The following is a 23,176-nucleotide window of genomic DNA, read 5'->3' as shown; positions in this document are numbered from 1 at the left end:
AGATCAGTTCTCCAAAGTCTCACTGACATCCATTTGTCACACTCATTTACAACATTCACTTGAAGTGCAGGTGCCCACATGAGTGAACTGTTTTTTTTTTATCAATGGCACAGAGGCTTCAATGTGTAAGCATGCCTGTCACCTGTAAGAAGCAGTTTTGAATTCTTCTAGGTCCACAGGAAAAAAAAATAGCATGTGCTCACTTACAACAAAGTTAATCAACAAAGCAAATTGAAACTGCTTGCAGCAAACAGCTTCCATTCTCCCATTCCCCAGCTATTTTCAGCAATCGCATCCAGAGTCCAATTCCAGCTCAATATAAAATGTGTGCTCCCAAGGAAGCCTGTATAATTGACATCACCCAACTTGGGGAGGCAAGGGGAATGCTGAGAAGATCAGTTCTTCAAAACTCCTACTTTTTCAGAAAACTCATTGAAAGGCAGGGTACCCACTTGCCGCCATCAGTGGTTGACAGATGGCACAGAGGCTTCAATGTGAAACCGTGAATGCCAATCATTACAAGTGCTTCTGACACACTCTAGTGCAACCTGGGACACCCCAAAGTGCTCAACGAGAACACACTTTGTTCCTGCAAGTGGAAGCAGCTTGCATGAACTGTTTCAATCAGGAAATTCCAAGCTCTTCTCAGCAATCACATTCAGAGCACAGTTTTGGCCCAATAGAAAAAGGGTCCTAGCAAGAGGGTCCCACACCTACGATCACCTTCATAAGGTAGCTTCCCATCTTCTGTGTGGAAGTGGGTTTCTCCTTGGCCCTTATGCTGTAGAGGAGACCACTAGGAGCTAAGCTTCATGCAGGACCATCTGACCCGGACTTTTTGCAAGCCCTATGAAGCCCTCACACAAGCTCAAATGCTACAGGACTCTGCAGACCAGTCCATGCAACAGTAGACATTCATTCATTGTCTAGAGTCTACAGGTTCCTAAATGCATGGCATTCATTATCATCAAATGCACAATTTTGACCAAAAACCATCACAGTAGATCAGGTAACAAATCATCACAGTAGATCAGGTAACAAAAACATATATATTTTAAAATAATAATATATTAATGGGAACAACAAATACAGGATAGAGTAACAACTGTGTTACTAAACAAGGTCAAAGACAATGGCAAACTATAGATTCAAACTTTGAAGCAAATAGTAATCAATGTAAATATTCCTGGGCTGCCTCAGCCCCGCCCAGGCACACAGCAGCAGAATGGTTTTGCAAGCATCCTCAGGAGGGCTGCAGCCTTCTTCTTTGCAGGACGAGAGGGAGGTTGAGGCTGGATCCACTCATCATTCTTTTGGGAGAGGCTCCTTTTCCTCAGCACGAAGTTGGGTTTCGTGTGAGGGTTCTTTGCGTAAAATACGTTGGCCTGCGCTGGAATCCTCAGCTCTGGGGAGAGAGGGGTGTACAAAATAAGGTGGCTCAGGAGGTGCTCCCTGGGACACCCCAACATCTGAGAGCCTGTGCCAGAAACGAACTGAGCCACACACCTGAGAGCTCTCCAATTCAGCACCAATACCAACAAGACAGCCTCCACAGTCCTCCCTGAGGAAGAACTAGGCAGAGCACTTCAACAGACCTAATGTCTGTTCCTACCAAAGGCTTTGGACTCCAAAACATCCCAGGTCCTCTTGCGTCTGCCAAAGCACACCACTAGGGTTTGCATCTGAAATCTCCCACAAAAGTGCCGAAGATTCAGACCCCACATGAGCCATCTTCACAGGTGGGTTTGGAAGGAAGCATTGGATGGTGAGTGCTCTGATGTCAACATGAAATTCTCATTCAAGATGAATACACTACTGGGAGGTGGGAGGGACTGGAAGAAAGGTTGAGCATGCTTGGAGGAAGACCTAAACAGGAGTGCGCCCTGGGCACCAGTACCTTGTCCCTGTTGGCTCCACTGAATCCTCAATTCTCCAAGTAGAGGTCCTCCTTCTCCTCTCCGTCTTTCTCTCTCTCCCTCTCTCCCAGCCTTGTTCTCTCTCTCCCAGTCTATGCCTTTGTGGCAAGGGCTGAGGAGCTCTCCACTGCCACACACTAGAGCTTTATGGACAGCCTCAGTGCACAACCAAAGAGAAAGTTGTGAAACCCAGAGAAAAGGCCTAGGATTCTCAAGTATGGCCACGGTGAGGACAGGCTGACCAGCACGGATACCACATTAGAGCCACGCTTCTGCGTTGGTGGAGCCTGCTTCCATGTGAACCAGGCTTCTGAGAATGGAGGCCACATTCCAAATGCTGCCCTCCTGAGAACAATGATTCCAAAGACCAGCAAAGGGACTGCTTCCCTCCGACATGGTGTATGGCCCAGTGGTGCCATGACCCCAAGTGGGGGAATACAACAGCCAGCTTCTTCTTCCTCTGAACACCTCTTTCCTGTCGCCCTCCTCTAACCTAGAGCCTGTTCTCTATCCCTTCTGGGTTGGATGTGGGGATCTCTGCTATGAATTTCTTAGGCTACCAAGGCCCCAGACAGACTTCCTCTTCCATAGACTCTACTAACCTAACAGAAGGTTAAGATAGGAGACAAGTGATCCTAGAACTCATTGGGATGGTGGTCTTCAGCGTACATAGGCTGGGATAATGGCTGCTGAGGTGTTTGGCTCACAAAAGCCAACCAACCAACCAATGAAAAAGCGCTGACATTATTATCAGATGAGCTCTGTGGCTACGTGCTCAGGAAGCCCTCATCTGACTCTAGTTAGGGATCATAACCTGGCTTTTGGGATCACTCCTTGGCTAGTGGACTCAGGTGCGGAAGACCATGGAATTGATGCAAAAACAGATGATTCAAGCTGTCTCCCAGGCTGTGTTTTCTTCCCAATTTCATCCTGTTACTGCTTGCTAGAATCTTGGCAATGCTCTGCCCAGGCAGTGGTTTTCTGGTCACACAGAAGGCTTTCAATCCTACTGCTTCAGTCCACAAAATGCCAGTTCCATCTTTAGCCCATGCATTCCCATGTTCCTCTGAAACCACTCCTATCTCAGACCACAGAACCATACTGCTCCTGGAAAGAGGCTTTCCTCCTCACTCCTCAATGATGTCAGCTTTGCATGCGTCTTCATGTCCTGGGCAGGGCACCTGGTGGGGAGCCGCACTAGCCACTGGGGTATACCAAAACACCTGGAGAGCTTACACCAGCAGAAGTGCAGTTGGCTTTGTGCACGAGCCCAACACACCCTGTTGGAGTGTTCTTGGGGGTCAGAGAATGCTCTTTGGTGCTAAGAGTCGACCTGAGTCCACATCCTGACCCTTGCTCTCTGTCATCTGATTGTCCCACTTACTCTGACGGTGAGAGATGATTTGGCCCAGCTCATATTCCTCCGGCTTCTCCTGAGTAAGCAAGTGTAGCTCGAGGGCCCTGCGGATGACGACAGGAGCCCGATCGTGGCAGGTCACCTGGAGCAGCATGGAAGACAGGCCTTCAGGAAATGGGCCTTGAAGTGACTACTCAAGGACAGTGGGCAGGGGCATTCTGGAGGCACCTCCACTCTAAATACAAGGGCAACATCCATGACCCTACTACCTGAGGCTGACCTCCTGCTCATCGCGTGGGCTCTTCCCATAGGCTACTAGCCCAATCCTTGTACATAGGACTTCCTGGACCTGCCATTGCTCTTTGTGGAGCTGCACTTCTCTCCAAGTGAAAGGACCCCACTACCTGCATACAGATGCAATCTCATCCCACAAGTTGGGAGGAATGGGACAATAGCCTCCAAGATCCTAGGTCTGCCCGAGGATGCAGGCGGCATTGGGAATGGCCTAGGCACAAAACCTAGAGGCTTTGGTCTGGATTGCCAGGGCCCAAATCAGACCCAGGAACATGACCACACACAGGAGTGACGAAAGATAGCCATGAGAGCTCCTGACCTCCAGAGGCTCAGTGCTGGCTGGGGTGTTCGAGGGCACCTGTTCCGCCAAGGGTGGTCATTGGGTTACCTGGACATTTAGTGTACTTGCTCCACATCCATACTGACTCTGCAGAGAGACCCTCTCAGCTCCTTGTTCAAGGAACATGCAGAACCTCATACTGGTGTCCTGCTCCATAGAGGCCAGCATCCCATACAGAGGAACCTGCAACCTAGGTCCTGGCCTGTTCTCATCTGTCACCCATACCTGCCTCTGCCCTTCTGGACTGCATGCTGCCACCTGACACACAGACTCCCTCAGACATGGCGGTGGACAAGCTGCTGCTCTCCCTCATCTCAGCTCCAGCCCTTCACACTGACCTCTTCCTTCTTGATTCCCATCTATCCTCCTGATCATCCAGAAGCTCCAAATTCAAGAGGGCATGAGTAGTTCATGGTATTGGACCAGTGTCTGCTCCCCACCCAGGTGTAAGCACCAGGGGACACCCCTGCTCCCAGGCTTACCAAAACAGTCTTGGCCATCTTTGGACTTTGTGTTTCTAAGTGGACACGAATTAAGCAGGTGTCTCCCACCTGCTTGTGGGAAAGCGGCCTGGAGGACTTGCAGGTTGATTCTGAGAACTGTGGGGGATGGAACATCAGCAAACCCAGAAACAGAAAGCCACCCCAGCCTGTCAGTTGGCTCTATGGGCTTCTAGCACATATGTCCAGGTGCTCAGGCTTCTCATTTCCCCAGGTGGGAGTGGAATGGCAGCACAAGTACAGCTTGAATAAGGTAGGTGTTTACCTCCTTTCCCTTGACCTCGCGGCGTTTCCTCACGATGAAATAATATTTGATTTGTGGATTCATGGACAGATACATCAGTGAGTGGTCAGGGACCTTGATTTCTGCAGAGCAAAGTGGAGAGAATTGTTAGGTGGCACTCAAGGATTAGACCACAAAACACCCACAACCCCTGAGAGTCTCCGCCAGGGCGAGCCTGCACCAGAATTGAGAGCCCTCCTATCCAGCTACAGTGCCACCAAAGACTCCCTCAGTGATTCTTCCCTGGAGAAGATGATGTACAGGATTCTAAACCAAAAGAGCACCTGGCAATGGAAACAGCACCTTGGGCCCAGAACTTCTCAGTGCAGGTTGGATCTGCCAAAGGGACACTGCCAGGATCTGCATCAGGATTGGCAAAGGCTCCTGTGCTTAGGCCTTTCTCCCCAGGGCAGCCATGCTCACACATGGGCATTCAGGGAAGCGTTGGATGGTGGGGGAATTCATCCCCTTGCCCTGGATGAATCCACTCATGGATGAATACACGGAGGGGAGGTGGTATCCATCAGAGGTGTGTTGGGCATGGACATGGGAGGACTTGAGCAGGGTGGTGCCCTGGAGAACTCTATTGTTTTCTAGGATCGCTCTCCTTCCCCTTGTTTCTCATCAGGAGCTGTCTGCTTGGTACTTCTATTCTGGTTCTTGTTCTACTTCTGGCTCTTCTTTCTGTCCTGCATCTTCTTGTAGTTCTTTCTGGGTCTTTTTCCTGTTCTTACATGATTCCTTCTTGTTCTTCTTCTTGTGTATCTCCCTCCACCCTTCCTTCTGTTCACCTCCTTCTTTTTCTTCTTCTGCCTCCTGCTCTTTATCGTGTGATCCTCTCCCCACTCAGGAGTGTCTCTTTCTCCTCCTCCTCCTTCTCCTTCTTTCTCTGGCAATGGTGGGGCGTCCTGAGGAGTTCAAATCTATCACACTCTTCTGCCCAGATGCAGCCTCCGTTTAGTAGTCCAAGATGAAATCAGTTCTCAATCAATGGCCAGGAGTGAAACCAAGACCGAAGACAAGTGACTTCCTTTCTTTGTCATTGTCACAGTCAGGAAAGACTGAATAACAGACACCGCATTCTGGATAGGCTTCTACCTGTGGTAGTCAGCACCTCATCTGGACCAGGATTGCTAAAATAGATTCCACCTCCATAAAGCTTCCCCAATGAAAACAAGGTTTCCAAAATCTAGGAGAGGGCCAGCATCACTGCCACCCTCCTGCCATAAGGCATAGATGCCATCACACCTAGTGGGTTCCAGGCCCCCCGTAGTCCTCCCTTTTGACGTCTGTTACACACAAAGCTCCCCTGGTCTGGAGCCTGCTCTCAACTGATGCTTGGGTTGAAAGTCTGTTTCTGAAATCACCTTTGTAGATTCTCGGTTTGGTAATTCCTTTTGACTGGCTTATTTTTTTACTAGGGATAAAACCAGAGGCACTTAAGCACTGAGACCATTCCCAGGCCTTTTGACTTGGGTACAGGGTCTCCCTAAGTTTCTGAGGCTGTTTGGAAATCCCCATCCCCCTGCACTGCCTCCCAAGGCCCTGAGATTCGCAGACACTGCCCCTTGCCCAGCTCCTTGCACCTCAGTCTTCCTCATGTGTGAGACAGAGCCAACTCAAATGAGGCGGTGTGTGAAAATGGGAAAACTCACTTACGTGCTCGACAGATGGTGGGTTCTACTGTGGACAGGCTGGGATGGTGGAGGCTAGGAGTGTCGGGCTCACAAGAAAGGAAAGAGCACTGGCATTGTGGACAGCTCAGCATTGTGGCCTCTGTTCTTCAGATGCCCTTCTTTGTTGCTGGAAGGAATAATACCCTGGCCATTCTGATATCTTCAGGAGATGGGCACCCAGGCACAGAGGACTTGGAATTGTTCCAAAAAGAACCCAAACAGGCTGTCCCCTGGCCTTGACTTCCTCTTCACTGAGTCCTGTTCCCAGTTGCTGCAATCCTGACATTCTTGAGTAGGCAGGACTTCTCATATCCTGGCCATGGATTGGGACCTGTGCGGCTTCCGTCCATAGCAATGCTGATCCAATCAGGACCCATGCTCTGCTCCTCTTCATTTGAAGGCATCCTTATCAGTGAGCCATAAACCAAACTGATGATGGATTGAGCCTCTCTCTGCCTTGCCCTCATCGATATTAGCTTTGCATTGCCAGACCAGGTCCAGGGGAGAACACGTTTAGGGAGGTCCAGCAGCCCCCTGGGGCCGCACTGAACACCTCCACATTGGACACGCCCATCACTGCACTTGGTTTCCTGCACCAGGCCCACCACACTCTGGCTATTTTAGGGCCAAGGCCCACTTTCTCTTGGCTGTGAGTTATCCTGAGCCCACTGTGGATCATGTCTCCCCACTGTCTGATTGTCCTACTTACTCTCATGCAGAGACATCATTCTCAGCAGCTCAAAGTTGTCCACATCCTCATGCTGCAACAAATTTTGGTCCAAGGCCCTGCGGGTGAGGCTTGTCACCCTCTCCTGACACGTCACCTAGATCAGGGTGGGACAAATGTCATCAGAGAATGGATTTTAGAGGAGCTACCCAGAAGACTGTGGTCAAACATTCAGGAGAAATCTCAGCTACATATACAAGGGCACAATCTTGTTATCCTGCTACCTGAGTGTGTCCTCCATATACCCCCTGGGTTCTTGCAACGTGCTACTAGAACAATCCTGGTACAAATATCTGCCTGTACCTTCCATCTCCCCTCTCCCTGGGGAGCCACATTCCACTCAGGTCAAAGGACCAAACTGCCTATGCGCAGACACACTCTCATCTCATTGAGATGACAGCAATGGGCCAGGGATCTGTGCACCAAGTGTGCTCTGGGATGCAGGCTGCCTTTGTGGGTGGAAGAGGCAGATGCACTGAAAATTTTGGTCCTGACTGCCACTACACAAAACAGACTCAGATACAAGAGTGTGCACTTGAGTGCTTCATGATAGCCTGGAGAGGCCCTGGGCTCTGGAAGCTCGGTGCGGGTCTGGTTCTAATGATGTACTTGACTCAGCACTGGCAGTCACTGAACATGTCTCCTCTGCAGCTGGACACCTGCAGCATTAGCGTGTCTACTGCACATCCATAGAAATTCTGCCAAGAACCCCTTTAGTTCTGTATTTACATACATGCAAAGACTGACATTCCGAAGCTGTGGCATGACCCCCCAGGTGATCCCGACCCCACATTTCCACACCTAGTCATGCTAAGGAGGTTCTCTTTCCTGCCACCAGGAACACACCCCCTCCTACACATTTGACAAGTCACTGCCAGTTCCTCTGCTCCAACCTCACTCATTGAGAATACCAAGTTCTAGGCACTGCAGCCTGCACCCTGGACATATCTCTGCCTTCATCTGTCCACAGCACTTTCGTCTGCACTTCTGGCCTGCCAAACCCACAATACACAGGCCCACTCACCGCTGCAGCTGGGCATGCTGAGGCTCTCCCCACTCAGGTCAAGCCCTTAAGACTGACCTCTCTCTTCTTAATTTCCCACCACAGCCCCAGGGTTAGCTGTGTCTCCTGCCTTCCACTGTGTGGACACCCAGGAGGCAGCCCTGCTGTCGGGCTTACCAGGATGCGCTTTGTCTCCCTCAGGCTCTGACCCTCTAGGAGGACGTGGACAAAGCGGCTGTCTTCCACCTGCTCGCTGGAGTGAAGCAGTGAGGAGCTGCTACTGGTGACTTTTCTCATGCACCACTCATTGGTTTGGGTGGCCTGGGGCAATGGTCCTGCAGCCACCGCAGAGCTGCTGATCACAGCTGCTGGGATCCTGGATGCCACTGCCACAGAAGGCTGCAAGAACTGTGGGGGATGACAACATCAGCAAAGCCCAGCACCTGCACCCCACCCAGCCTGGCATTGGCTCTGTGGGCATTCTACAACATCCATCCAGAACCTGAGGTTCTTGTCCCCTTCGAGGATGTGGAGTGGCGCCAGGAGTAAAGACTGAAGAAGGTGGCTGTTTACCTCCTTTGGCTTGACTTTAAACAACTTGCTGGCAGCTGTTTCCCGAAGAAGAAAGTTATAATCCACTCTGCCATCCAGGGCGTAATATACGTTTCCATCTGCAGGGATCCTCAGCTCTGGAGAGGCAGGGGCAGAGGCGTGGTAGGTGACACTCAAGGAATACACTACCCAACATCCCCCACAACTGAGAGCCTCTGCCAGCTCAGGTCTCACACACAGACCTGAGAGCCCCCGAATCCAGCTACTGTTGCACCAAAGACTCCCCACTGATTCCTCCCTGAGGACCCTCTATGCACAGGAGGTCCCCTACAGGAACACCTTTCAAGGAAATAGCCCCTTGTACCCCAGACCCTCTTAGTTCACGTTGGACCCACCAAAGACAAACAGCTACACTTTGTATCTAGATTGGTCCCCCAAGACTCATGTGTTCAAATTTTTCTCCCCACTGCAGCAATGATCACAGGTGGGTTTGGGGAAAAGCACTTGATGGTGGGTGCCTCCACCTTGCCAGTGGATTCATCCACTCATACAGGGCTACACTAATTGGAGGGGTATGGTTTGGAGGTGTGTTGAGCGTAGGTGGAGGATGTCCACAGCAGGGCTGTGCCATCCAGAGATATATATTTCTCTTGAGTTCCCCACTTCTGCATTTTCTCCTCATGAGTCTAATTCTCATTCACATTTTTAATCAATTTATTGTTATACTTCTTGTTCGGCTTGTGTTTCTCCTTCTTGTTCTTGTTCTTCTTCATCTTCTCCTCATGCTTCTTCTTAAAGTCATCTTGACCTTCTTATTCATGGTCTCCTCCTTCAACTTATTTTCATTTTTCTACTCCTCCTTCTCCTCCTCCATGTCCTCTTTCTCCTCGTCCTCCTCATCCTTGTCCTCCTCCTCCTCGTCCTCCTCCTCCTTTTCCTCCTCCTCTTTCTTCTTCTTCTTTCTCTCTTTCTCTCTCTCTCTCTCTCCAAGAAGAGTTTACAAGCTGTGAAGGGTTCTATTCTACCACACTCTTCTCTGTAGAAATGGCCTCTGGTCCTAAGTAAACTCAGTTTGCAATGAATAGAAAGATTGGAAGCCAGAAATGATTCTTCATTGAACTGCTTTTCTCATGTACTCATCTAGGTCAGGAAAGGCCACCAAATAGGCACCCTGTGGTTGTCTGTCTTCTTTGACACAAGACAAAGAAGCCTCTCTTCTTGGCCCCTTGTGGATAACAGCTTTGCAATGCCTCCTCAGGCCAAGGAAAGAACACATGATAGGCAGGTCCACAGCCCCTGGGGAACATGAAGAACCTGCAGATTTATGCCCCATCATTACACTTTGTTTTATGCACAAGTCCCACCATACTCATCCTGGGCACTGGGTCAATGCACACTGTGTTCTGGCTCCCAGTTATCGTGAGCCCACTGTGACTCACTGCTCCCTACCCTCTGATGGTTCCACTTACTCTGATGGTTCGAGAGAATTTGCAGAAGCTCGTAGTTTTCTGGGTCCTCCTGCTGGAGCAAGTGTGCATCTAAGGCCCTGCGGATGATGACTGGAGCCCTGTCCTGGCAGGTCACCTGAGCAGGGTTGGAGAAAGCTCATCAGAGAGGGAATTTGGGAGTAGCTACCCAGAGGACAGTGCTCAAGGACAATCAGAGACAAGTGAGCTCTCAACACAAGGGCACCATCTTGATACCCTGCTACCTGAGGCCTTCATGTGATCATGTGGGGGTCTTCCTATGAGCCTCTAGTCCAATCTTGGTACAAGACTTTGCTTCAACCTGCTATGCCCTACAGGGACAAGGGAATAAGGACCAAAAGACTTTGTACAGACACACTCTAGTCCCATCAAGATGGGAGGAATGGTCCAGTGCACTTCCATATCCCTGCTCTGGTCTGGGATGCAGCTGCATTTTTGTGTGGACCAGGCACAAACCCTAGGTGCTTTGGTCCTGACAGCCAGGGCACAACACACACTAGGACTCTTTAATGATAGGCATGGAAGCTGCTGGGCTCGAGAGTGTCAGTGCTTGCTAGGGTGTCAGGAGGTTCGGACCCAGCAGGTGCAGTGGTTCAACATAGCTCCCCTGGAGGTGGACACCAGAGTCTCATGATGGATACTCCACACCCAGGAAAATTCTGCAGAGAGAGCCGCTAAATCTCTATTCACATACATGCAAACTAGGACACTAATGGGCCCCTCCAAGGCCCCCAGTTCTCTGTGACCCACACCTACCCACCCTAATCATTCTACAATGGCTCCCTTCCCTTCAACCAGCAACATATCCCCTCCCACACACAAGAAAATGACTGCCAACTCCTGTGCTTCAACCTCCACGGTTCAATATACTCCTCCTCAATACCAAGGTCAGTAGAGGATGGCCTGTACCCTCGATATTTCTCTGACCTCCTCTGAACCCAGCACTCACTCCTGCACTTCTGACCTGCACATCCCAAAACACGCAGGCCCACTCGCACCCAGACCTGGCATGCTGCTGCTCTCCTGCCTCTCTCTTCCTCACTTTCTGCTCTCCTTCCTGACCTTCCAGAAGCTCCAGTTCAAGAAGACAGGCCTAGTCCAAAGTGTTTGCTGTGGACTCGGTCTTCCCCACTGTGGGCTCCCAGGAGACTCCCCTGCTCGAAGACTCACCAGGATGCTCCTATACTGTGTTGTCCTTTCCTTTTCCAGGTAGACGTGAATGAGGCACCTGCCTCTCATCCGCTTGTTATATTGGGGCCTTGGGGAGGACCGAGTAGAGACCCCTGATGTCCTGGACTCCGGCTCTGCCCCTTCCCTGGGAGAAGGCTCTGGCTCTGGGGTTGGCTGAGGAGCCGTGACAGGAACTGAGCTTGTAGCTAGAGGAGAAAAGATGCCAACATGACTGCCTTGCCCTGACCTTCCCACAGACAGACAATACCTCTGCTGCCAGGAAGAACTCAGGCCCTTGGCCCACACAGGACCTCTTTGCAGACTGGGGTCACTTCCTGAATGGACAAAGGCTTGTCCTAATTTCCAGCCCAACACCAGGCATACAGACTTCCTGCAGTGGGACAACAGTCGGACCTTTCCTCATATACCCTTAGGTACTCACCACAGTCCGCCTGGCTCTCAGGCTTTGCCTGGCTTGATTTGCCATCTTCAATTGCGGCCAGGAGGTGGTGTGCTTGGTGTTCCAGGTTCAAGCCTCCCAGCAGGAGCCACATGGATAGCAGCTGCTGCAGACTCAGAAAGCCTGGAGGCTGATGGGAAGCCTCGGAGTAGAGGTTCACCCAGGTCCCCAGGAAGGAAGGTGAGGCACTGTGGGGAGGAAGGTGTGGAGTCAGCAAAACCCTGGCCTTGCCTTCACCACGGCCTCCAGAGAAAACCTCTGACCCTACACTGGGGAGAGCAGTCTTTCCTCAGCCTTCCCAAGTCAAATCACCTTGCAGGTCCCTATTCTGGAAACAGGAGCCCACCCTCTTGACCCCAAGCCCATTCCATGTTGAAGTTGGTCCAGGGGTCCACCATAGTCACTGAAGAGGACAACGTGCACTTATGCCCCATGGAGTCAGGGATGCAGTCACATGTAGGATATGTACTCATGGCACCTGCGGTTTGAGGCTGACCCCCATGAAAAGGGACACAATGGCAGTCATTTGCACCCTATTTTTCAATGAATTATGAAATGTGACTGGAAACGTGTCTTCACACAGTGGGTGCTTTCTCCATGTTCATCAGTGAATGAGCCCAAACTGCTGATTCCCACATATCTCTGGGTGTGGGAGCCGCCATGTCCAAAGCCCCTGTCCAGCTATGTCCCAGCTAGGATGCTCTGTCCCACTATGGAAATTAACATGTCTTTATTAACCCAAAAGTGCTTTTCCCAAGGCCTGAGTTTTGAGACGCCTCTGGCACAGATCTACGTTCTTCACAAAGCCAATATCACACCAGAAAGACCACCTGGCCTCGCTGAGTCCACCTGGGAATGAGCTCAGTGCACACCATTGAGCTGTGGTGCCCAGTGTGTGGGGACTGCTCCACGGACCTCTGTGGATCAGCTGGAGTCAGGATGGTTTCTCTGCCTGAGAGCGGAGTTCACTCCCCTTGCAAGGCTGTGGCAGGCACCTCCAGGACTCGTCCCATTCGGGACTGACATTCCGCTATGAGTGTGGTCCTCTATCTCATTAGGTATCACAAACCTTTGGGTCCCTGAGAGGTACCTGGCAGCCCCAAGACCCAGGCATGAGGGGGCTACACACTTGGGCTTGGTGGTCTGGTGCTTACCTTGGGAACAAGAGATCCAGCACCTGATGGGTGGGGATGGAATCCCAGGAGATTAACCCCATGTTGCCGCTGAAATGTAGGTTCCTCCCACAAATGACAGGCAGGAGCTCATTCCTAAGCTGGTCCTGCCTGTAAGGTTCAAGGCTCTGTACCCTGAAGGGCTCCTCCGTGTTCTCATCATTTTCACCCTGTGTTGGGACCAAGAATGTTGGTTTAAAATGGAAATGGTGACAAACAGAAAAATGACTTGTGCCAATACACTAGAGTCAAAGCACAATGGGACAGTTCCCATCAGTACAAACACACACCCACACACACCCACACACACACAGTCAGAATAGGAGTCCTGGGCCATTCATCAGGGATCAGACTAGAGGGCCTGCTGGGCTCACCTGCCCTGTGCTACTCACTGTTACTCTTGAGCTCCTCTGCGACAATCGCCAGAGGCTCTGGCGTCTAAGATGAAGCCTCACCCAGTGCATCCACAAAAGGGCTAGTTGGCCCCCCTGAGATTCCTGGGAGCCTGAGGCTCGGCATTGTTTGCAACCACAGGAGAACATCCTTCTCCCTCCAGTTTCTCCAACCAAATGAGCTCGGATGGCTTGGTCAGTTAAGTGGGTGCCTGGATACCAGGGTTCCATGTTCTGTTTGATCCATTGTCAAGGCAATGATGTCATTTCCTGTGCCCATACCTGAGCCTCTTTTCACATAAGACCACTTTCAAAAGCCCTATGAGCTGCTGATTTCTCCTCCATGCCTAAACATCTCAGGTGCGCAGGTGTTCACCAACAACTACCCAAACATCCCCACCAGCATCTGCCCTGCTTGGTGCCACTAGAGTTCCAGCTTGGAGCCTTCAAAAATGCATTCACAACCAGTCCTTCCCTCTCAGCAGCTTTTGGACCCTGGTCCCATCATTGTGCAACTCATGGTGTGCCCAGTCTTTTCTGGAAAGTAGGGTAGCATCTAATCTCTAGGGTTTATTGTGTCTATTGGCCCATAACACCCTCTATTCTCTCTGAAACCAGAGATGGGACTCACAGGTGGCTAAAGCACAAATGTAGAGATGGGACAATCACAAGAAGGGCAGAGACAAAGAATGCACCCCAACTCAATCAGGCCTGTGTCCCACACAGGGACGTGGCCAATGTCCGTCCCATCGTGGCTGCAGTTCCCTCTCTACACCATGGCAAGTTGGAGGGGACTGAGATGCAGAGGCTGCTCCCCTCTGCCATACAACTTCCCAAGGCTTCTCCTAAGATTTCAAAAGGGCCAAGTGTGTCTAGTGTTGGGGTCTCACAGAGACTCCGAGGTACCACAGCATCCTGCTGCCCAGAACCGGTTCACCCCTCACCTCAAGGGGGCTCAGCCTCTGCATTCATGGGAATTGAAGTGGGTACAGGTGATGGGATATCACCTCCAAGACTGAGTTATGCCAAGTCTATGACCCTTGTCTGCATCCCTGTCTCCAGCACCACTCCCTTCTCTCTCTTTCCTCCCCAGAGCAAACAAATCCATTTAGCAAGTGTGTCCTGTGATAAAGACATGACAGTCACCCATCCTCTCATTGCAAAAACACTGAGGCTCAGCCAACATGGATCCTACCAGGAACACAGGCATAAACTCAGAGTCCGATCCTCCCAGCCCAGCCTCAGTGGAGCCTGGACTCCCAGCCTCCTGAGTCAAGGAAACAGAGGTGCCTAGCCGAGCCACCTTGGATGCAGCCACACACAAACTGAACTCATCAATGCCCCTTGCTCTCAGTTGTGAGTAAGAGGGGAGGTGGTGTTTCACAACCCTGGACATCAAGTGCAGTCTCCAGGCTTTGGGGTGTGCCCTGGCCTCTCTCTATCTGCCCAGGCCCTCCAACTCACACTGGCCTTTTACCCAACCTCCTCCTAGGGCCAAACTCAATCCTGCCTCTCAATTTCTTCTGCCTTCCCCAACACACTGCTCCGCAAAATGAGCAGGGCTGGCTCTCTGTTATCATGCTGGTGTCAGCAGCAATGCCACCCCACTGACATAATTCTGAGTCCCAACCTAGGCACTCCAGCTGTCCTTGCCACATGTGGCCCTGTTTGGGCTCTGGCTCTTGCTCTTTTCTTTCATGTGCATGTGTTTTGAGGTTTTGAGTTTCTCCCACTGCAGAACTGCAGCTGTGGCAGGGTAGAGCTCATGAAGGTGACATTCTGAGCCACATCCAATCCCATCAGGACTGTGAACTGGGGTGATGCTGGAACACAGTGATGAGTGAACACATGGGAGGTGGTTGGACCCACCTTGCCTCTGAGTGGTTTCCTTTCAGGACAGGAATGTAGGGATGGGAGCCCCTGGCGTGGGGTGCTTTGCACAAGGCGTGACCACGGGCTCTTTCCTGGCAAAAACTGGCTCCACTCAGCATGGAGAGCACTGTCATTCCTGGTGGCTAACAACAGCCCTGGACCCCAGAAAGGAACCCACACTCAAGATTAACGTCTGAGTGTGCGTGTCCTCGAGGAAATGAGGTCTCCTGATCCCAGGTGCAAAGGGGTAAGTCCTCTAACTCCAGGGGCCATGAAGGGACATCTGAGATTCCCTTGTCCTTCTTTCCCTCTCTGAACCCATGGTGTCCTCACACTAACCACAGTTAGGACCCTGGCCTCATTCCCCAGTTGGGATCATTAGGCTCCATAAAGGACAGTCTCTAAGATGCTCAGTAAACCACCACCCTCTGCACAACCCATAACCCTATTCACCCAAGAGGCAAGAGGATTTCTATTCAGGAAAACCAGGACAGGGAGAGCCTTTCTCAAGGACACAAGGACATTAGTGAGTGAGGGAGTGATTAATGGATGGAGAACTATTTCCACCACCAACTTCCAGGAGCATATATGGCCCTTTGGGCACAGGTACGGACCCTTTTTTTCCAATCAACTTTTTCAGAGAAGTGAGGCTGCCTTCTAGATGGCACCTCCACACTAAGGGGGTCTCCTACTTCTTCCACATGTACATATTGCAACGGGCCTCCCACTGTGCATCTGAGAACACTCTGTGGGCATCTGTAGCCTTTCAAGACCCCAGAAACCATGCGGGCACCCCAGCACCAGCAGAGCATTTGTGCACATCACAACAATCACCCCGGGTGAGAACTCTCCGTTCCACTCTGTACTAGGCCCTGCCATCTGTACTGATCAGTCCAACCCCTCTCCTTCCTGTTTCTTGATTATACTACCATGGTTCCCACACATGGATGCCAGGGTGCTTGTGGCCCCCCCAAACATTTGAGTTCCAGGAACAGTGGAATGTGTTTGGGAACTTCTGGATGACGGGAAGTCCCACCCTCCAGGGTTTCATCTTCAATGTAATGAGTGCAGAGGGAGCCAGGAGGGCTCTGTCAGGTAGAGAGAGGTGGGAGCTGATGGAGCCTCAACTAAGTGCCCAGGACTCTGGGTTCAGAGCTGGTGTTATGTGGAATTGTTGAGGGACGTGAAGAAAACCCAGCTCACTGTACGCAGAGACAGCAGATGCCCTCACGTGGTCAGGCTGCTGTGCTAATCAGAGCCCCAAGATGTTCCACAGGTGTGCAGGTGGGGAACCCACGTGCCAGCCCAGGCTGTTCCTGAGCACCTCTACCTGGATTCGGAGCACGTGACTCTGCATCAGCGTCCTCACATCAATGTATCCCGGCCCCCCACCCCAAAAGTTCTCTCAGAGACAGTGAGGTTCCACTGCTCTGGACTTGCCCTTTTCTCTGGGATTCTGGGGTTCCATTAATTAGGAGGTCACAACAATTCTCAGCACACAGGCTGAGCCTACTGAGATCCCAGGAGTATCCAGGCATTGCTTCTATTTATAGTCCATCATGTCCCACCACACTGTGGACACGTATTGCACTCACCTAAAGAAACCACCAGGCCCAGGGCCTTCGTGCCACTGGCCTGCAGACACCTGGAGGAACAGGCAACCTATAGGCTGCGTGGAACCAAAGACCCTAGATCCTGGGATCTGAGCTGGACACACAGCTCATGTGCACACAGTCACCACTGTCACCGAGAGTGCAATTGAAACACCCGCAGAGTTAGCAGTGGACCTGATATGCCCACGAGTGGGGGTGAACTGCATCCCTTGAAAATGATCGTGTCCAGAGAAAGGCAAATTTTGTAGGATTTCACTTATCTCAGATTCTCAATTATCAGGTTCATAAAAAGATAAAGTACAATGTTCTTTTCCTGGGCCTCAAGGGCACTAGAATTCTGCATTGATGGCAAGAGTATGTCCACGTGACTTCTGGAGATGCATGGTGGTGACGCCTATACACCAACATGAACATGCTTAATGCCACTCAACTGTGTCCTCCAAAATGGTTTAATTACAAAACAGATGTTCGGTGTCAATTACCACAATGTAAACCCTTGGGAGACTGCTGATTGACTCATCTTAGCGTAAGTCAATGAATAAAGGTCCTAAGGTGCGAAGCTACAAAATGAGGGATGAGCATGGATGAGGATGGGCGGGAGAATCCTCCCCCTCTAACACAATTAGGGAAGGATGTGCTGCCCTCAAGTGGCTGGGGGGCCTGGGATCCTGCCACAGAGGGGGATTCCAAACCTCACATCCCCTGACCCAGGCCAGAAGACCAGGTAGAGTCCAAGGACCCTGGGGTGGCCCAATGGCAATAAAGGTCAAAAGGAACTGGGATCTGCCTGGACCCTCAATCCCCTACTCTGAGCAGGGCTGCATTATGAGGCCAGAGGCCATCCACAGCAATCTGCCTTTACAGGAAAACAGGGACTGCAGGCTGCCTCTGGCTCACTGACTCAGGATGGTGTTTTCATAAAGCAAGACCACTTCCTCACATTTGACCAGCAGCTCATGCGCTGACAGCACAATGGCTGGCTTGACTCAGGCCCTGAGAAATGAAATAGAAAATTCATAGCAAACCCATCTTCAGCTCTTCCACATCATCAGGGGGTGTGATTCATTTCCATCAACAAAGATGTCTGAAATGATGTCTAAACATGCTGGGGACTCACCTCCGTGTGGAACTTTTCAGGAAAAAGGGGATCAAATCTCATGAAGCAACTCTTCTCTCCTCTAGCCCATGGGCAATGCAAGGAACCTGCATGTTACCAGAGGCTCACTCTCTCTTCTCATGTCTTCTGGAAAGGATTCATGAATGCTTCCTTCAAGGTGAAGCAGAAGCCTGCATTCCCAGCTGCACAGAAGTGTTTGAGGGCAGTGTCTCCCTTAAAACCCAAGAAGAAAAACAGGTCATTAAACAGGCACATGGATTAGAGTACATGATCAATGATCCCTCCTCCCTGAAGCCTTCCACATGCCCACCTTCCACATTCACAGAGAAATGCTTGGCCATTCTCAAGACCAGGAGACCATGATGCTCATCACCAGGACGTCAATAGGAACATGAACAGAGCAGCATGGATTGCACAAGGTGGCACACCAAGGATCTGCAGCACAGCTGCTAGAACACCAGAGCTGAACTTCAGTATTGACTTTCTGCCACCTGCCGAGTACGATGGTAATGTCAAGCACAACATGCAGATATGCAAGTAGTGGGTGACACGGTGCATCCATTCACAGAAGTGGGCAACATCTTCATTGGAACAAGGAAGTATCTTATCCTTACTCATCAAAATCATCACAAAGAATAAAATGGATGCAAGACTTCTCATTTCACTATCATGTAGCTGTTGGATTTCCCTATTAAATAACACCTCCTCCAAAATAAAAAAATATCTCAGATGTGTGTCAACTATTCGATGGATGACATTTTAAAAACTAGGCCTTTCCTTCATATTTATGTATGCTATAGCCCTGCCTAAGGCTCTTTGAGAAAGGAGCACATAGAATTGGATCTTTGAAAATCTCACATTTGCCGATAAATATTACCGACAATGTCAGGCATGGCGAAGTGAAAAGTGGGACTTTGGATACTCAAAGAATGCTATGTTGTGAGATTGGTGTCTCTGACTCATAGACAGCATGTGGTTTCTATGAAAGCTGGTGAGGGAGCAGGAGTAACGAAGCTCATGGAACAGATGACCTCAGGGAATACTGACAGATAGGCCAAACTGGAGAACATGTTCCAGCTAACATTGGTATTTGGGCTCCTGAGCCCAGTCCTGTTTTAAAAAAAGTTGCAGACAGGCAGTGTTCATGTACAAAATGTCTACCATGTAAAAGTGGGTAATTGAAATGTCATCTAGGTACACATCTGATAGAATGGTCTGCCAACCTATGGATTTCATTCTAACAAATAAAAAGAAAAACACAGACATGAGACAAAAAGATAAAACCTTGTCTTCACCAGGATGCCTAAAAATAAGTTTTATTTGCCTCATGCAAAGAGCTTTCAATAGAACTTCTGATTTCTGAATGAACCCATTCAATTTTATAATGCACAGATCATAAGGTTTTCTTTACAGAATATTCTCTTCTTCTTCTTCTTCAAGCCTCACATAGAAAATGTCTCACAGGACATAGGAGGGGAATGACCCAAAGGATGAGAGAATGGCTGGAACCGTTCTCAAATGTGCCCATGTAGCCTAAAGTTTGAAGGCACCTAATTGTACTCTAAAACAATGATGAACCTATTTGATCCATTAATTAATAAATAGCACCGCTTTACCACTTGAACCAAATCACAGAAAAATGGAAACAGATGATCGAATTCCTCTTCTCCCATCACCTCCTGGCCCAGACTCTCCCCAGAGGTGGCTCTGGTCATCTGTCTATTAGGGAGTCACCCGTGGTCCCCTATCTCTCAGAAAAGAAAATCACCTCAGCTACTGTCCCTAAAGCCAAGTGATGGCTGCGGTTTCCACACCGTGTGGATCTGGAGAGATGCACAGTGCCGCTGGACCAGCCTATGTTCAGGGCTGTGTCTGTGTCCCACAGCTGAAACATGTGGTCCAGGGTCTTCTTTCCACCCACAGGTCCTAAGAACTTGCAGTCAGCACGTGCCTCCTTATTCACTGTGGCCACAGACTTCCTGCCAATGGCCATTGCATTGTACACGTCTTATAATTTAACACGGCATTGAAATGAACTTCCTTCTGGGAGCTTCCCAGGGCACGTCCCAAGACCTGAATTTCTGTGTTGTAGGGAGCATAGCATTCGTGCATTTTTTAAGTTTCATGGATAATGTTAAATGTGCCTCCAAAGTGTATGAAAAAAGCTTATCTTCCTATCCCCTCCCAGCACATATTATCAACATCCTTAATTTGGGTAAAAAATAAATAAATAAAACACATCATTTGAGCCTGTGTTCATCTTCTTGCCAGCTGTGTTCCAGTGACCTCCTCCCGTGCATAGTGCTCATCTGTGTTTCTCCTCGTGCCTCCTATTCTACTGGGTTGCCATTTCCTCCCAATCGGTCCCTCTGTTTTGACAATGTTTGGGGCATATTTCGTTGGAGAGTAGTTTCTAACGTGGATGGTCAATTGAACCATCTTGACAGCTTTGGGTTTTGAGGATTGAAGCCAACCCTCCCCATTTCTAGGCCACAGCCTCTTCTCCTAGATTTCTACCAGTATTCCAGTAAATATTTCATTGAATTTGGTTGGTCTCTGTGTCTGGGTTCAAGACTTAGGTCCTGCACTTGCTAGCAGGGACATTGTGCTTTCTGGTTTGTTGTGTTGGCTTCTTGGGGACACTGTGAGGATCAGGTAGGCAAGGCAGGTAGAGTGGCTGGCCTAGAGCATGGCCCAGAGGGAGCGTTTGATCAACATTATTTGTAAAATGACAGCTGTCAATTATCACAACCAACATGAAAGGCCATCCTAACAATCATCATTATGAAAATATTGGTCACAATAATGTTTTCTACTTCTATGGTACATCTGTATTATACTCTCCATGAGTGAGGTCACAGGCCATGTGTCATTGTGTGCCTGCTTCTGTCATTTAGCCTGGAGGCCCCTGGCATAGTTTGCGCTTCAGGACTGGAAGCTCTTTTACGATACAGTTTTCAAGTGGCCATTGGTCGCCTGATGGTACTCCATGGGGTCATCTGAGCCTGGCTTGCATCTGGCTCCTGCAACCAACATCCTGTTTTGCTAGAAACTCCATCGAAAGAGGCTTGGAACTCCTGCTCTCTTGTTCATCTCTGAAGTTCTGCCATTTCTTCTCAGATGGCTCCACAAACCTTTCAAAACCCTCCCCTGCTCCAGGGCTTTGAAGCGGTTTCTTTGGAAGCTTCTGCACAGGGTTAAGGACAAGCCATTCCTCACATGCTCCTTCCACAGGAGGAAGAGAGGGGCCAGAGGGGCCACAGGGAGCAACCTCCTGCTCTGTTCCAGGCAGCCACTTCCAGGCTGGGGCTGCAGCCTGGGGCTCTCAGGACGGCTCTGGCTAAGGGGGAAGCCCTACCCAAGCCTGGGTCACAGCCTCCCATGCCCCAGGGCAGCTGGTGAGCACTGGTAAAGGGTGGAGGGGAAGGCTTGCACCCCAGGAGTCGGGTCTGGACAGCATTCAGGTGGGAAGAGACCACTGGTCACCAAGGGGATGTGAAGCAGGGGGTGACCCAGGGCAGCCATGAGATCTCCTCTAAAGACCACTGTGGTCCCAGCAGTACAAAGGGACTGAGTGACATTATTACTCTTCCCTGTTTTAAGGACAGAGGTGTGGAAGGGATTCCTGAGAGTCACAGAAAACGTGGCTCACAGGTTTCATTTTGCCATCTAGGAGTGACCTTGGCCGCACTGGTGGCAATTCCCCGGACCTTTGATGAGCCCCCTGGCATCCTCCCAGTGAGTCCTCCCAGGCCCAGTCTCAGGGGCAGACAGCTGCTCTGACTGCTCTCCCTGGACCTGAGGATCACATGGGGTTTTGAAATTCTTTTTGTTGCCGCACTGGGCATTGAACCCAGGGCCTTGCACATGCTAGGCAAGTGCTCTACCGCGGAGCTCACCCAGCCCTGAGGGTGACAGGTTTGGAGAGCATTTGCTACCTGAGTCTTGGTGAGGTGAATCCTCATAGCCCTGAAGTCAACACGTTTCTCTACCAGCTGCGTTTGCAGGGTTAAGATCTTAGCTTGAGTTTTGTTTTCCCTTATTTCTTCACTTCTCTCTCTCTCTCTCTTTTGGTACCAGGGGTTGAACCAAGGGGTGCTTTACCACTGAGCCACATCCCCAGCCCTTTTTAAAATACTTCATTACAGATAGAGTCTCACTGAGTTGCTCAGAGCCTCACTAAATGGCTAAGGTTGGCTTCAAACATGCCATCCTCCAGCCTCAGCCTCCAGAGTGTCTGGGATTACAGGCATGTACCACTGCCCCCCAGCTCTGCACTATTCTTAATCAGAGAACCTGTGGGGCTATGTTTACTAGGTATGAATTGAGTTGCCCTCCAGAGAAAAGAAAAAGTAACAAAGCACTGCTGTGTGGGCAAATCAGGGATGACCCCAGGACAGGGTCAGCTTTCTCTCCAAGGAAACCCCACTGCCCAAAAGGAGCCCCTTGGCCAACGCAGTGGTGCACTCCTGGAATCCCTGCACCTCGGGAGGCTGAGGCAGGAGGATCAAAAATTTCAAAATCAGCCTTAGCAATGGCAAGGCACTAAGCAAATCAGTGAGACCCTGAGCCTAAATCAAATTCAAAATTGGGCTGGGGATGGGGTTCAGTGGTCAAGAATCCCTGAGATCAATCACTGGTACCACCCCCCGTGAAATAAAAGAGCCTCTGCTAAGGACTTCCATGTTGGCTGAGGCAGCTGCCTACAGTGGGTGTCCTGCAGAATGCAGTCAATCTCCCCAGGCCTGGCCTGTGGGGAGGGGTTGGCCCGGAGACCGGGGGTTAGCCCCCAGCTAATGATCACTTGGTATTGTGGTTTGGATGTCAAATGTCCCCATTGCCCATGTGCTAAAGGCTTGGTCACCAGCCTGTGGCCCTTGGGACATAATGGAAACTTTAGTAGGTGGGGCCTCCTGGAAGGAATGAGATCATTAGGGGTGTGACCTTGAGGGGGATATTGGGACCCAGCCCAGTCCTACCCACCCTCTTCCCAGTTACCCAGAGATGAGCAGCCTCCTCTGTCATGTGCTCCAGCTGCCAGGATGTCCTACTGTGCTGTCACAGGCCCAAAGCAACAGGGCTAAGGTGCCATGGACTGAGACCTATGCAGCCATGAGCCAAAAGAAACCCTGTTTCCTTTTAAGGGGATTCTCTCGGATGCTTTGTCACAGCAACAGAAAGCTGACAGCACCCTTGGTCTGTGCCCCTGCTTTATACATAGGGATGCTGAGGGCCCACAGGAAGC

The 23,176-nt window shown here is 50.5% G+C and overlaps 1 protein-coding gene and 1 long non-coding RNA gene across 3 annotated transcripts; both read right to left on the bottom strand.

The window, feature by feature from the left end:
* Positions 1-1,030: 1,030 nt before the first annotated feature.
* Positions 1,031-4,791, bottom strand: LOC144369200 (ral guanine nucleotide dissociation stimulator-like). The gene is made up of 4 exons (XM_078028386.1): positions 4,673-4,791; positions 4,390-4,506; positions 3,301-3,415; positions 1,031-1,405 (listed from the first exon to the last, which is right to left on the bottom strand). Exons 1-4 carry the CDS (start codon positions 4,745-4,747, stop codon positions 1,197-1,199), a joined length of 516 nt encoding a protein of 171 aa, XP_077884512.1. The 5' UTR covers positions 4,748-4,791; the 3' UTR covers positions 1,031-1,196.
* A 343-nt stretch (positions 4,792-5,134) lies between these two features.
* Positions 5,135-11,949, bottom strand: LOC144369199 (uncharacterized). Of its 2 annotated transcripts, XR_013428681.1 has the most exons (5): positions 11,748-11,949; positions 11,306-11,511; positions 8,670-10,232; positions 8,274-8,504; positions 5,137-7,190 (listed from the first exon to the last, which is right to left on the bottom strand). It is a non-coding gene; the product is annotated as an uncharacterized LOC144369199 (long non-coding RNA). The 2 variants fall into 2 exon arrangements; XR_013428680.1 differs by having other exon boundaries at positions 5,135-8,504.
* Between the last annotated feature and the right edge of the window lie 11,227 nt (positions 11,950-23,176).

Source organism: Ictidomys tridecemlineatus, chromosome 12 (assembly GCF_052094955.1).
Source record: "Ictidomys tridecemlineatus isolate mIctTri1 chromosome 12, mIctTri1.hap1, whole genome shotgun sequence".
Taxonomy (NCBI): domain Eukaryota; kingdom Metazoa; phylum Chordata; class Mammalia; order Rodentia; family Sciuridae; genus Ictidomys; species Ictidomys tridecemlineatus.
This window is presented reverse-complemented; position numbering and strand designations above follow the sequence as displayed.

Excerpts from the sequence above, each read along its gene's own strand:
- LOC144369200 (XM_078028386.1), bottom strand. The coding sequence starts at position 4,747 with ATGTATCTGTCCATGAATCCACAAATCAAATATTATTTCATCGTGAGG. Across the intron at positions 4,507-4,672 it reads GCGAGGTCAAGGGAAAGGAG|TTCTCAGAATCAACCTGCAA; the intron begins GTAAACACCTAC and ends CATCCCCCACAG. Across the intron at positions 3,416-4,389 it reads AGATGGCCAAGACTGTTTTG|GTGACCTGCCACGATCGGGC; the intron begins GTAAGCCTGGGA and ends ATGCTGCTCCAG.